Consider the following 16,372-nt stretch of genomic DNA (forward strand, 5'->3'; position numbering starts at 1 on the left):
CATGAGTGTCAGGGTGTTTAAAGATCACTTTTATATGTTTTTCTGGAGCAACTCAAAAGCTGTGGCTGCTAGTGAAAAGTTTCCCAGTACAAAATTAAACTACATTAAATTTCCTGCAAAAAGGTCCTATTCATTTTTACTGTAGGTCTACAAGTTTCTGAATTGCAGGGGATAGAAAAACTGCACATGATTAAAAATAATGTTTAATGGATTAAAATTAATGCTTGTTATTAGATGAAGAGGATTAAGAACAAATATTAAAAATTTATATTATGAAAAGAATCAATTGCTACTCACCACATAGAGGAGATGTTGAGCTATAGACAGGCACAACAAAAAGGCTGCAAAACATGAGATTTCGGCCAAAGACGTAGTTCTAAAGTTGACCTCTCTCTCTCTCTCTCTCTCTCTCTCTCTCTCTCTCTCTCTCTCTCTCTGCAGCCTGTGGCCTCAGTGAGCAGAAACAGGAGTCATGGGGGTGTGTGTGTGTGTGTGTGTGTGTGTGTGTGTGTGTGTGTGTGTGTGTTGTGCTTTACATTGTGTGTGTGTGCAAGCGCGTGCATATGTGCATGTCAGTTTTGTCTACTGTAGAAGATGGCCTTTTGGCCGAAAGCTCGTGTGTTTAGCATTACCTTTGTTGTGCCTGTCTGCGACTTGAGATCTCTGTATGGTGAACAGCAATTTATCCTGTTCATAATATTGTCATTATTCCACCCTCGATTTACCCTTGTTTAATATTAAATGTTTGCACTACATGTAAGCACAATAGACCCATATTAAGGGATAAATTGTGTTCTAGAGGTGTAGCATTGTAACTGGAACGGGGGGCAAGATCACCGGATTTTGGTCATGCTGCTCCTTCCTTCATAGGTCTGTAAACCGAAGAGCCACAAGTGATTCCTCACTTCATTGCAAGAAGCAACTATGGTGTGTTTCACAAAGTTACACTGACTCTTCCGCAGCATGCCTGATGGCTCCCTGACGACGCAGTGCAAAGAAGTGTCTGGGGCTGTTTACTTTCCAAACAGTGCATTAATAGTACTTACTGGTAATACTGTTACTGGTAATGCTAACACATTAAATGCATCTGAACTGAATCTGTGAGGGTGATTTGAAAAGTTCTTGGAACGGAAAGTACTTACATCACTGAAACGTTTTTTATTTTTCAATGTAGTCTCCTTGTAGATTAATGCACTTTGTCCAACGATGTTCCAGTGCCTTGATCCCATCTCGAAAGTCGGTTTTCTCCAGGCCTGCAAAATAGTTGTTAACTCTGGCCGTCAGTTCTTCGTTTGAAGTGAATCTTCGTCCACCAAGAAATATTTTCAGTTTTGGGAAGAGATGGAAGTCTGATGGAGTCATATCAGGTGAATAAGGCAGGTGTGCCAACAATTCATAACTTAGCTCATGTAATTTTACCATGGCGACAGCAAGTGTGCGGGGTGCATTGTCTTAATGGAAGGTGACTTCCTTCCTTGCTAAACCTGGCGTATTTTCGTGTACCTCTTTTGCAATTTGTGCAGGAGGTTAGCATAATATTTGCCAGTAATTGTTTGCCCTGTGGGGAGATAATCTACAAACAGAATCCCCTTCGCTTCCCAGAACACTGGTGCCATGACCTTTCCCACCGAAGGAATTGTATTTGCCTTCTTTGGTGGCGGAGAATCAGCGTGTTTCCACTGCTTTGACTCTTGTTTTGTGTCTGGGATATAGTGGTGCAGCCAAGTTTCATCTGTGGTCACAAACCGGCACAAAAAATCTTGTTTGTTTCTCCTAAAACAGGCCAAACATTGTTCCGATACGTCCATTCTCATGCATTTTTAATGCAGCGTCAAGTTGCGGCACCTATCTTGCAGATAATTTTTTCATTTCTAATTCTTCAGTTAAAATGTGATATACCCTACAGAAATGTGGTATATCCTACACAAGAATGCTGAAGATTAGATGGGTAGATCACATAACTAATGAGGAAGTATTGAATAGGATTGGGGAGAAGAGAAGTTTGTGGCACAACTTGACCAGAAGAAGGGATCGGTTGGTAGGACATGTTCTAAGGCATCAAGGGATCACCAATTTAGTATTGGAGGGCAGCGTGGAGGGTAAAAATCGTAGGGGGAGACCAAGAGATGAATACACTAAGCAGATTCAGAAGGATGTAGGTTGCAGTAGGTACTGGGAGATGAAGAAGCTTGCACAGGATAGAGTAGCATGGAGAGCTGCATCAAACCAGTCTCAGGACTGAAGACCACAGCAACAACAACACCCTTTCAGATGACATATGGCAAGTGTGAGCAATTTCACACACTTTCAATCAGCGATCCTCCATGACCATTTTGTGCACTTTTGCAATGATTTCTGGACTAGTGACACATCTTGGCTGACCATTGCGCGGATCATCATCTAAGCTCTCCCGATCAAATTTAAATTCGTTTGTCCGCTTGGCAACAGTTGAGTATGAAGGAGCAGAGTCCCCCAATGTATTCTGGGAATTGGCACGAAAGTCCTTTGCTTTCATACCTTTCTTTACGAAGTACTTAATCACTGTTCGAATCTAATTTCTTTCCATCTTCGCAAATCATTATGTTGGAACAACAACAGAGCCACGTCACTGCCACAGCTCTCTTCCAAGAGCGCTGATGTGGCATCTGTTTATAAGCAACAGTCCACCGAATGCAATTTCACCTACCATGAGTGCCGCTCATTTTTCAGTTTCTCCAGCCTTTTGTATCCAGTTCTCTTGTGAGTAGTCAAAATAACTTCACTGAACTCATGTTTGTATAGTGCAGTTATTTTCAGTTTATTAAGCAATTGCTTAATTGAAGTTGTTTAGTGAGCTTTAGTGTAAAATATATTCCTATGAACAGTGGTTGAGAAGTGTTTAATTTGTAAGTGTGGTGTTGTTGGTGATCTCTGTAATGTTGGTAGAAAAGGAATTGCCTGGTAAATATGACACATTGCTTCCGTATATTCTTGTCAACATACTGTAAAGCCATAAAACTGTGTTTAAGTCATTTGGTGGTGAATTAATGAATGACCAGAAAGTTACTGCACCTGTTTCACCATGAGTTACATTCCTAGTAGAGTGCATAGATCTCACCCATTCAGGAATTGCTGGCGTTTGTGTTTTCAGCTGCACTGAGTGCAGCTACTTGCCACACATCCACAGTATATCTTCCAAGATGGGTGTGTATATGTCTTACAGAGTGGGACTGATCATGTTCAAGTCTGGAAAAATAATCTGCTATAATCTATTACTTGACTTACGTTCAAATATCCAAAGTTTCATAACATATTATAGGTGGTCTACTTTTGTTGTAAAAAGAGAGCCAATTTAAGCCTCCGTGCCTATTCAGATGTTGGGAGAGCTGAGGTAGGGTGATGCATGTGATACCTCTCATGCTGTGAGAAGCATCCCAACCATTGGTAGTAGGGACAATGAAATTGACATTGTCGAATACATATTGGCGACATGACGTGGAACAGGCTCTTCAGTTTGGTAGACAATTGATACCGCCAACTGTTGAGCTTTTTACATAATAGCTCACTTAACAATTGGAAATCAGCACTAACTTATTTTGTACTTTATAAACATGAGCCCAGTGAAGCAATTTTGTCTACTCACATAAGAGAACTGGATAAAAAATTCTGGGGAAGTATAGCCAATTTGTAAACTAGAAAGTGAGCAGCACACATTGTTGGGAATTTGCCTCCTCCCCCCCCCCCCCCCCCCTCCCTCCCATCCCCCACCAAAAGAATGATTCAGCTGCCATACAGGCTGACATAATCAATTTTCCCCTAGCAGTATAGAACAGTTAGCAGAGATTTATACAGATCCAGTTCATATGTGTTAGTATTTTTGGTAACTCACACCTGAATTCCGGAATGTAATATCTGTGCACTGCATCGCTGGTGGTTCATAAAGTGGACTACGAAAGGATTGGTATAACTTTGTGAAATATACAATAGTTCTTTCTTGTGATGTAGTGGGGCAGAGAGAGTGGGAAATTGCATGTTAGGTTTTCAGTTTGCAAATCTATGAAGGAGGGAAGAGCATGACCACAGTGTGACAACCTGCCTTCCATCATTCTGCCCCCCCTTCCATACCCCAGAACACAATTTATTCCTTAAAACAGATCTTCTACATTTAGTTGTGGTACACACAGTTAACATCTGTTGTTAAATCACTTCATTTGGCAACAAACATTAATTTTATCCCATTAAAACACTGCTTTTAATAGTTTGCAATTTTTCCATCCTTGCAACACAGACACTATTAATGCTATAGAAGAAATGAATAAAACCTTTTTTTGTAGAAAATTTAATGTAGTTTAGTCTCATACTGCTAAACTTTTTCACTGGAAGCTGCGATTTTTTAATTACTCAAGAAAAACCCCCATATTCACACTCCAGTGGTCAGGATTTGTAGTATGTTGCTCATGGCTCTCCTTCCTATGTCTGTACAAAAATTTGTCACTATAAAAGTTTTTCTCTTAACTTTCCTTAGCTCAAAAGACAACTTACTGGGGTATGCCTGATATCTGATTATACCACAATCATTTAAAGACAGTTCAGGAGTACAAACTTGATGGGGCTGAGGGTGAGCTTTTCATTCTGTGCATAAGTGAAGAAAAATCGTGAGCCATTATAGGGAGACAGAAATGGCAGTTTGGAAGATGACAGCGACCCCTGGGGCTCCGTTAGCTTGTGATGGGCCAACATTGCCTTTTCGTTGAGTGACTCACCTTGTCACACATGTGTAAATTTAGCCTACATCTATAGATTCGGTACCCTGTTATGCCTTTGACATGAGAGGACAGCTTGCTATCTTCACTGAAGTTAATATATTTTCATTTGGCAGAGGTGCAAGAAGTCTTCAGCCAAGTTTTTTCTTATTGTGTGTGTGTGTGGGGGGGGGGGGGGGGTAGAGGCACTTCTGTGAATGCATTTGTGTGTGGCTCTTTGTATATAATGTTTATATATCGTATTTACCTGATTTAAGACGAGGTTTCTTTCCAAATTCGTCATTGGAAAACTTGGGATTGTCTTATATACGCAGATTGAACTATTGCTGCTGAGGAAAACGTACTCTGTTTAATAGATTAATATGATTGTCATCTTACATTTACAGATGATGCTTTGGCTGTTGAGGTTTCATACAAATTTATTTTGGAGAGAACTATGATGAGTGTTGGGAGGGGAGTGGTGAGCGAGCAGTAAATTTCATTTTGCTTCCAACCATGGTAATCTGTACTGCATACATTGGCTTTTTATGAACATCTACCATGTTTAAACTGCTGTTTACCCAAATCCATTTGTGCTCGGAATGGAATTGACTTTAAAATTGGACAAGTACTCAACACTCAACAGTAGCATACATTTCTGCAGGGTATGCTAAAGTCTAGATTGGGCTCAGTGGCGTACTTACATGTTTCATGGAGCAATGTTCTCGTTGCTCACTATGAGGTATGACAGAAACAATAGGGGGGTGTCAGCTGTTGGTTTTACACAGCCAATGTGAGAGTGTCGAGGAGACAGTATGTTTTTGTAGAAAAAGACATTGTAACATTCTCACGTCAGTATAGAAGCAAAATCTGCTACATGTTCAGTTATGATTTTGATTAGTAAGAATTTGATAAAAAAATAAATTTTTCTCAAGAAGCCTCCTAAAAAATGGGGAGTCGTCTTATTTTCAGGGATGTCATATTCAGGGTCATCTTATACTTGGGTAAATACGGTAAGCTTACTATGTAAAGTCACTTTCTTTAAAAAAATTCTATTGTAGTGCTGTATTCAATTTCAGGAGGTAATAGAATGGTTCCATACATACAAAGCAGATGTCCCTGATGTTATCCATAGTCACCATCCATCTGTTATGTGTTGTGCGCTGCTTCCAAATGTCCTGGATCAGAGTGTATCCAAGAGACTAGTAACCTGCTTATTGGCAGCTCTGCGAGCAAATGGTGAGGAATTATTCTATCTTTAGTTGAACCTTGGTTGCTGGTAATACACTGACCTGCATGAAAAACACAACCTTTCAATTTCTTACAAAAACTGAAATGTATTTTAAAATTATGACACTTTCATGACAATAATCGACTATCTTGTGATGGAATGTTGTGGTACTGTCCATCTAAGTGTTCAACAACAAGAAAAGGAAGACAATTATAAACAAATTAAGCCAAAGACTCACACTTCAAAGAAATTTTGAGTAAGCTCATAAAGGTAATGCACGTCTGTTTTGATATTATACACTTGAGCCTTTGCTTCACAGACCTCGGAGGTGATCTCGGACATCTCTGTTTGCATCTTCATAAGCACGCATTGTCACCTCTTCCATCAGTGACAGCTTTCAATGCTTCATGATGCTCCTGATTAATGTGGTAATGTCCTGTTCATGAATTATATCCCATTCTTCCAGGAGGGCATTCTGTAGGTCCTGTAGGATGGCTGGATAGTGCCAACGGGCTCTACTCCCTAGCTGGTCCCAAACATGCTCAACAGGATTCAAATCAGGGCTTCGATCAGGGTATTGCATAGCGTGAATCCCTGTTTCACCAAAGAACTCTTGCACAATTCTTGCATCATGTGGGTGTGCAGTGTCATGCATTGGCATAAAATTCACCACCAATAAATGGAGTGAAAGGCACAAAATGCTCCAGAGAGATTTCCTCCACATACTGATATATGGTAAGGCTCCCATGTTCCACGAAGACCAAACCTGTCCTTGCAGCTGTATTGATTCCTGCCCACACAATCACAGAAGCACCCTGAAAGGTGTCATGGAGGAGAATGTGCAAGGGGAATCCCTTGCCCTGGCCTTGTCCAGACCCTCTCTCTTCCGTCAGGTGATGAATCGTGGGGGTGGGGGTGGGGGACTAGGAGTGTGATACGTATATTGGAAATCTTAATAAAAATTTGCTGCTTAAATAATTAAAAGAAAAATTTTGATAGAATGATTTTAAAAAATTGTAGATTATTTAACAGGAGGGGGGGGGGGGGGGGGGTAGGACATCAAACGGGCCAACTTATAGCAGGAGAGGCACCACAGGACATTTTATTTTTTACTGTCTATACTTTTACAAATAAATTCATAAAAATTTGTCAGCATAACCAAGAAGTATTCAGGATTCACACTGATAGCAGTGGACATTGAAAAACATAGCAAAAGCAATTTGTTTTATATGTGAAATTCGACCATTTTTACCGTTACCATTGGCTGCATTAATTGCTTTAGGTACACTTTTCTTCATAATTAAAGGAGTATGAAACTCTAGAATTTATTTAATTTATGGAAAAGTGACTGAGTTATTAAATTTTAAACTTCATGTTTAGAAAAAACTCAAATGTTATATTTAATTATCCCAATTTTTACCATAATTTTTAATAGATTTGGAAAATTCTAGAGTTTTGCATTAAGGAGTTTGTTATTTTGGATGCTACATGTACCTAAGTACAGAAAATTGTGTTTTGCAGAAAATGGCCGTTAAAGTTTCTGCTTGTATTTGGCATGGTTTTAGAACTGTTCAGCACCACAAGCAGGTTCTTTTTCGTTTTCAATGTCAGTTTCCTTCCTCTTCACATTCCTATGATGCACTCTTCTTGATTTTATGACCTCCAAAAATGATTTATCTGCTTTCACTACATGCTCTCTGTCTATTGCATACAAAGCTTTGCTACAGTTCACTCCAGGCTTAGTTCCCATTTTCTCTAATACATATTTCCTGCTTTGCACACCGTCATTAAAACATGAAACTGCATCATAAACACCAATAGCAAGTGCATTTCTTCCCACAAAACAGTTTTTGGCAATCTTTCCCATACACATTGGTTAAAACTTTCATTTGGTTTTGGGTACCACCATGAAGGCATTTCTTCAGTAAGTTTTCATTTGCAAGGTCCCTGAATATAGGTTTGATGGCTTCCATTACAGCAGTTGGTAGAGAATTCCTATGATGATATTCTTCACCACCAGCAATTGACCTTTGGTAGCCACACCATGATTCACTTCGTTTTGGGCATAAGTTGTGGATAGGGTTATTGTCTGTGGACATTTTGTGGAAGTATAAGGCCCAAACTGCTTGCTTCATATTTTTCAAGTCCCCTGTGTTCCTTCTTATTGCCAAACCATAATATGTCTGTAGTTTGTCAATTTCTGCATCCGTCAGTCGCCCTCTCCCTTTTATTCCCTTCCCATCAGATAATTTTTTTCCTGACAAATCTTGTCTCAGCCTTCTAAGTCCAGTGCCAGGTCCTTTCACTTCTGCACAATAGTCTCAGCTCCATATGGTGCACACTTTTGAACCTCAAGGAAAGCTTTACTGTCACCATCACCAACTTCACAAAACGCAGGCCACGGGAGGCAACAGATCTGGTAAACAAGCTTATAACTCCCTGCACTTCCATACCTCCACTTGAGCCTTTATAGTTCATATTACATACATGATCTGCAATCCCTTTCACACAACTGTGACAAAATTTACTCAGCACTTCAACATTTAGTACCATACCAGTGTCAACAGGTGTTGCTGTTAAAACACCATTCAATGAAGTGTGCCCTCTTTTTTGCCAGGTACCATCAAAAGCAGCCACTATGTCCCTGTCACCATCATTTTCGACAATAGATTCTTCTGCAGCACTTTTCATTGAAGATTCTGCAACTTCTTTTACAGCCTCAATCAGTAAGCCATAATTCCCCTCAAACTTTGCTGGAGGAGGAGGAAGATTAATCACTGCACAAAGTGTTCTTGCTGCCTTCTGTCCCCTACCAGTACAGCACATGCCATATGCTACCCTCAAATTCACATCATAACCTTTGTTTGCGATTTTAGATGTGCAAAATGCACCAATGTTGCATTTGCTGCACATCACAGATAAGTTCGTAGCAAGGCCTTTCCTGGCACTCTTATCTTCCACCAAAGAAACACACTGAACACCAAAGCAATGCTTGCACATAACATTGTCCAATATTAATTGTGACAGTATGTTAACATCAACTATAATATTACATGAACCTTCGGATTCACAGCCTCCATTTTCAGTAGTACCAAAAACAAGTTTCCTTCTAGAAGCACTCGGTGAATTGTTTACTGGCTCTGAGAGGTTGCAGTCTTGAGCCTCTGGTGTAACATTTGTTGTAACACCCTTTACTGTGTATCTGTTGCCATGGTGACGTTGTTTACGGTTGAAGCAACGAATTCTAGGCATCCTGTGCGATAATATGTCACAAACGAACACAAAACAACACAGCAAAATGAAAATTGTGTCGAAGATCACAGCACCACACTGCACGTCTTTCAAAACATAGAACAAACAAAACCAGCGATCAAAACTATGCATGTTGATAGCAGCAGAGAAAGTATTGATATCGATAGTCCTTTGTTTCACGTATGACTATCTTTGGCACAAATATTACATTCGAATTCTACAGAGCGAAATACACGTAGGTATGACAGAAGAATGCTGTGCAGAGGGGCGTGGCGCTGCACCTTCGTACACTTAAGACCAAATTACGTACCTTATAACTCCTCAAATACATACGTTTTATACATCAAATTATTCAGGAAGATGTGCGTTACAAAATAAGCATATTTTTGAAAAATATTTTTTTCTCCTTTTTTAATGTCTTACCCCCCTTAACTGGTACTAATATAAACAGACCTTCAATATTTAATCCTTATATGTTCTTCACAGTGATTGGAGGCTAGACTGCTACTCATCAGTGAACAACACTTGATTCCATTGTTGTACTGTCCAGCCAAGATGTTCTCTTGGGAACTGTAGTCGAGCTGTGCAGTGCTCTCTGGTGGGTTCTAGACCTGTAGAAGGTATTCTGAACTGAAGATTGGCTTCTTTCAGTCTTCATTGAACGGTTCTCTACCAACATTGAAACTGGTGGAGTTGATTTCGTGCTTCAATAGCAGTGCTGTGACAGTTGTGAGGAACTTAAAGTTGTAAGAAGCAGTCATCTCTCTCCAATGCTGCTCTTCTTGGGCCTATTTCTGGGGTCTCCTTGCAAAGCCTCCAGTTTCCCTGTACCATCCTGTTGTTGTTGTCGTTGTTGTTGTTGTGGTCTTCAGTCCAGGGACTGGTTTCATGCAGCTCTCCATGCTACTCTATCCTGTACAGACTTCTTAACCTGCCAGTAATAACTGCAACCTACATCCTTCTGAATCTGCTTAGTGTATTCATCTCTTGGTCTCCCTCTACGATTTTTACCCTCCACACTGCCCTCCAATACTAAATTGGTGATCCCTTGATGCCTCAAAACATGTCCTACCAACCGATCCCTTCTTCTAGTCAAGTTGTGCCACAAACTTCTCTTCTCCCCAATCCTATTCAGCACCTCCTCATTAGTTATGCGATCTACCCATCTACTCTTCAACATTCTTCTGTAGCGCCACATTTCGAAAGCTTCAATTCTCTTCTTGTCCAAACTATTTATCGTCCATGTTTCACTTCCATACATGGCTACACTCCATACAAATACTTTCAGAAACGACTTCCTAACACTTAAATCAATACTCGATGTTAACAAATTTCTCTTCTTCAGAAACGCTTTCCTTCCAATTGCCAGTCTACATTTCATATCCTCTCTACTTCGACCATCATTAGTTATTTTGCTCCCCAAATAGCAAAACTCATTTACTACTTTAGGTGTCTCATTTCCTAAACTAATTCCCTCAGCATCACCCAAGTTAACTACATTCCATTGTCCTCGTTTTGCTTTTGTTGATGTTCATCTTATATCCTCCTTTCTAGACACTGTCCATTCCATTCAATTGCTCTTCCAGGTCCTTTGTTGTCTCTGACAGAATTACAATGTCATCGGCAAACTTCAAAGTTTTTATTTCTTCTCTATGGATTTTAATTCTGTTGTTTCCTTTACTGCTTGCTCAATATACAGATTGAATAACATCGGGGATATGCTACAAACCTGTCTCACTCCCTTCCCAACCACTGCTTCCCTTTCATGCCCTCTCGACTCTCGTAATTGCCATCTGGTTTCTGTACAAATTGTAAATAGCATTTTGGCTCCCTGTATTTTACTCCTGCCACCTTCAGAATATGAAAGAGAGTATTCCAGTCAACATTGTCAAAAGCTTCCTCTAAGTCTACAAATGCTAGAAACATAGGTTTGCCTTTCCTTAATCTATCTTCTAAGATAAGTCATAAGGTCAGTATTGCCACAAGTGTTCCAACATTTCTACAGAATCCAAACTGATCATGTCTGAGGTTGGTTTCTACCAGTTTTTCCATTCGTCTGTAAAGAATTCATGTTAGTATTTTGCAGCCGTGACTTATTAAACTGATAGTTCAGTAATTTTCACATCTGTCAACACCTGCTTTCTTCGGGATTGGAATTATTATATTCTTCTTGAAGTATCAGGTTATTTCGCCTGTCTCATACGTCTTGCTCACCAGATGGTAGAGTTTTGTCAGGGCTGGCTCTCACAAGGCTATCAGTAGTTCTGATGGAATGTTGTCTACTCCTGGGACCTTGTTTCGACTTAGGTCTTTCAGTGCTCTGTCAAACTCTTCACGCAATATCATATCTCCCATTTCGTCTTCATCTACATTCTCTTCCATTTCCACAGTATTGCCCTCAAGTACATCGCCCTTGTATAGAACCTCTATATACTCCTTCCACCTTTCTGCTTTCCCTTCTTTGCTTAGAACTGGGTTTCCATCTGAACTCTCGATATTCATACAAGTGGTTCTCTTTTCTCCAAAGGTCTCTTTAATTTTGCTTTAGGTAGTATCTATCTTACCCGTAGTGATATATGCCTCTACATCCTTATATTTGTCCTGTAGCCATCCCTGCTTAGCCGTTTTGCACTGCCTGTCGATACCTTTTTTTTTTTAGACGTTTGTATTCCTTTTTGTCTGCTTCATCCTACGGTTCTGAAAATCCTGGAAGGTGTAGTCCTCAATACTTCTGCAATGTAATGCATGCTGTGGCCATCTTCCACTAAAGCAACAGCTTTAGCAGCTTGTTCACTGCTTAGCGGCCTGTCTACTCCAGAAATCTGATAATGGCAATCACAGAAAGATCCTATGCACACCTGAGATTGAAAGGGGAATAGTTCAGGGTACAACAGTAAGCACTACAAGAGTGAGAAAACCTTATTCACTCGCATTCAGTGACTAGTTTTCCAGATTGCATGGGAAACAACAATTGAGGCTAGTGCAGTAAATAATCAACACTTCATTGTTTGCTCCCTAAGCAGCATCAATAACATACCCTGTCTCGAAACATTGGTTGAAATGCTTAGTTTGATTGAAGATAATTATACAGTTATTACACATCATTTATTGGGTGTTTGCGTTTTTCATGCTGCTCAGTATAGTATGCAAAATATGAGATATTAAAAATTACAGAAAAATGCAATCACAGAGTAAAATTTTGAAATTGCTTGAAAAATATATTTAGTGAGAAGGTCAGGAAATAACCTTGAGAGCAGTGAATTAAGTGTTGAAGCTGCAGGCTTCCTCAGTGAAAGCTATATGAGAGAAATAGTATACTAAATAGAAAATAAGTGTTTACTGAGCAGTTGGCACACTACCAATAGAAGGAAGGTCAGAGAATAAGAAGGTGAAGAAGGTGGTGACATTTCTGAGTGTCACTTTCTCAGTGGTGTGGTAAATGCCCATGAATGGTTTATTAGCCAATACAAGTGTGAAGTGAGAAATAGAGGGAAGGATCATTGGAAGTAGGACAGCAGCTTGAAAATTTAATGCCTCATGCTATAAATAGCTGAAATTTTCAAATGCCTTTATTAATGTTGTGCATTGTGCCCATTTAATTATTGGCAGGTTGAGTTTATAATTAACAGACTGTTAAACTGTGAAGGAATATTTGTCCTTGTGTATGTGTTCCAACAATGGTGTCGTGTAATTTTAATGTTGCACTATGTTTGGCTAAGCAGGGATGGCTAGAGGACAAATGTAAGGATGTAGAGGCTTGTCTCACTAGGGGTAAGATAGATACTGCCTACAGGAAAATTAAAGAGACCTTTGGAGAGAAGAGAACCACTTGTATGAATATCAAGAGCTCAGATGGCAACCCAGTTATAAGCAAAGAAGGGAAGGCAGAAAGGTGGAAGGAGTATATAGAGGGTTTATACAAGGGCGATGTACTTGAGGACAATATTATGGAAATGGAAGAGGATGTAGATGAAGATGAAATGGGAGATAAGATACTGCGTGAAGAGTTTGACAGAGCACTGAAAGACCTGAGTCGAAACAAGGCTCCGGGAGTAGACAACATTCCATTAGAACTACTGACAGCCTTGGGAAATCCAGTCCTGCCAAAACTCTACCATCTGGTGAGCAAGATGTATGAAACAGGCGAAATACCCTCAGACTTCAAGAAGAATATAATAATTCCAATCCCAAAGAAAGCAGGTGTTGACAGATGTGAAAATTACCGAACTATCAGTTTAATAAGTCACAGCTGCAAAATACTAATGCGAATTCTTTACAGACAAATGGAAAAACTGGTAGAAACCGATCTCGGAGAAGATCAGTTTGGACTCCGTAGATATGTTGGAACACGTGAGGCAATACTAACCTTACGACTTATCTTAGAAGAAAGATTAAGAAAAGGCAAACCTACGTTTCTAGCATTTGTAGACTTAGAGAAAGCTTTTGACAACGTTAACTGGAATACTCTCTTTCAAATTCTGAAGGTGGCAGGGGCAAAATACAGGGAGCGAAAGGCTATTTACAATTTGTACAGAAACCAGATGGCAGTTATAAGAGTCGAGGGGCATGAAAGGGAAGCAGTGGTTGGGAAAGGAGTGAGACAGGCTTGTAGCCTCTCCCCGATTTTATTCAATCTGTATATTGAGCAAGCAGTAAAGGAAACAAAAGAAAAATTCGGAGTAGGTATTAAAATTCATGGAGAAGAAGTAAAAACATTGAGGTTCGCCGATGACATTGTAATTCTGTCAGAGACAGCAAAGGACTTGGAAGAGCAGTTGAACGGAATGGACAGTGTCTTGAAAGGAGGATATAAGATGAACATCAACAAAAGCAAAACGAGGATAATGGAATGTAGTCAAATTAAATCGGGTGATGCTGAGGGGATTAGATTAGGAAATGAGACACTTAAAGTAGTAAAGGAGTTTTGCTATTTAGGGAGTAAAATAACTGAACATGGTCGAAGTAGAGAGGATATAAAATGTAGACTGGCAATGGCAAGGAAATCGTTTCTGAAGAAGAGGAATTTGTTAACATCGAGTATAGATTTAAGTGTCAGGAAGTCATTTCTGAAAGTATTTGTATGGAGTGTAGTCATGTATGGAAGTGAAACATGGACGATAACCAGTTTGGACAAGAAGAGAATAGAAGCTTTCGAAATGTGGTGCTACAGAAGAATGCTGAAGATAAGGTGGGTAGATCATGTAACTAATGAGGAGGTATTGAATAGGATTGGGGAGAAGAGAAGTTTGTGGCACAACTTGACTAGAAGAAGGGATCGGTTGGTAGGACATGTTTTGAGGCATCAAGGGATCACAAATTTAGCATTGGAGGGCAGCGTGGAGGGTAAAAATCGTAGAGGGAGACAAAGAGATGAATACACTAAGCAGATTCAGAAGGATGTAGGTTGCAGTAGGTACTGGGAGATGAAGAAGCTTGCACAGGATAGAGTAGCATGGAGAGCTGCATCAAACCAGTCTCAGGATTGAAGACCGCAACAACAACAACATGTTTGTAACAGCAATTGATGCTAGAAAACATTTTAGGGGTGTGTAATGTTTTGTTAATCTTTTGTTTGTCAGAATGATCTCCCTAAAGAACACAGTTTGTTGTCTTATTCCATAATTGACTTACAGGATGAGCATTAAATCTCTCTTTCTTTTCTCATGGTTTTGACTTGAGTAGACTGTTCACTACGTGTTTCCATTACTTTTTTCTTGTGTTATACAACTGGATGACAATCCTCTTGTATACAACTGGATGACAACCACTAGCTTCACATTTACAATTATTGGTTTCGGTTATGATCTGCAGCAGTGTTCAGACCTGTAAATAAATAAATAAAACAGCAAACCTAAAAACGTGTAGTAACATTACAGAAAGAAAAGGTTAAAAGTATCGTACCAATGTAATGACATTAGAAGTCTCAAAACCCAAGCGTGTTTAACGTAAAGAAATTTCATATCTACATACAAGTGAATACTGTATGACAAATGATATCATCTGTTGATCATTATATAAGGAATATTACATCAATGAGAAACAAAAAGTAAGCCAGGGCACCAAGTAAAATGAGATAAAAGGAGATATCCATACAATCAGCATCTGCTGAAAAAGGAAGCCTGTGACATCACTGCAGCCTCTGTGTAGTCTCTTTGGTAACAGGCCCCAGAAGTCAAAAGTTTGTGAAGAAATTGCTTTGAACTATCTGATGCTTTGTGGAATGGTGTTTTCTCTTTGAAATGACATAATTGTTGCATTTGTAACTTATTGCTGATTATGTTTAAGTGGTTTTGAAATGAAATAATGTAGTATGTTTAATTGTGTGGCCATATTCCATGGAAGATATTATGTATCAATTGTTATTGTTTTTTGCTGTCTTATGCTTGCTGCAATTTAAGAGAATATTTTCCCCATACATGTTTTGCTTTTATTTACAAATTTACATTTGTTGTTTTTTCCTGTCTTAAGTTTGAATGAATGAAAATAGCCTGTGTTGTCCCATTGAGGGCAAAGGCCTCCTACAAGTAGGGGTAGCCGCTTTTAAAGATTCACTCGGTGAGCTAGTCCACATAAGAGGGTACCGCACTTAATGCACACTACACATTGAATTACACTTGATCACTTAGTTGTAGTTCTAGTTTTTTCCACTCCTTTCTGTTTCTGGCTATGCTGGTCCACTGTGTTCCTGCTTGTTTTCTGAATAAGACCGACCATTTGCTTCTTGGTCTTCCTGGGAGTCTGTTGCCGATGTAGGTGTCATCTTGCAGCCTCTCCACGTGGCCGCCCCGTTTCCATTTGGTCTTCATAGCCTGTTGTGCTATGTCTATTGTTGCTGACATCTTGTGTGTGTTGAGGTGTTCGATATTCTGCCTTTCAGAGAGATGCCAAGGATCTTTCTCTGCTCTTTCTTTACTGCAATTTAAAGGAATTGTTTCATAGAAGTGTTTTATACTTACGTGTAAAGAATCTTCTGTGGTCATTGGTGTCTCTTCCTCTTGTTTCCCCAATAACAACTGCAAAAAAATCGCCCATCACAGTTTGTATAGCCTTACCATTCAAATGTCCCAGTTGTTCGAGATGAGTATGTTCAATGTTACCAGAAAGTTATGACAGGCCTACTTTGTAAATTTTTACAGTTTGTTTTTATCTTTAAGCTAACCGTATTTCA

The 16,372-nt window shown here is 39.5% G+C and overlaps 1 protein-coding gene across 1 annotated transcript in view; it reads left to right on the forward strand.

The window, feature by feature from the left end:
• LOC126473693 (protein O-GlcNAcase) overlaps positions 1 to 16,372 on the forward strand; it is a 152,256-nt gene that overhangs the window by 124,840 nt on the left and 11,044 nt on the right. The window contains exon 15 of the mRNA XM_050100932.1: positions 5,801 to 5,960. Coding sequence (XP_049956889.1) covers positions 5,801 to 5,960 — 160 coding nt within the window. The remainder of the gene's footprint in view (positions 1 to 5,800; positions 5,961 to 16,372) is intronic.

This window comes from Schistocerca serialis, chromosome 4 (assembly GCF_023864345.2).
Source record: "Schistocerca serialis cubense isolate TAMUIC-IGC-003099 chromosome 4, iqSchSeri2.2, whole genome shotgun sequence".
Lineage (NCBI taxonomy): Eukaryota > Metazoa > Arthropoda > Insecta > Orthoptera > Acrididae > Schistocerca > Schistocerca serialis.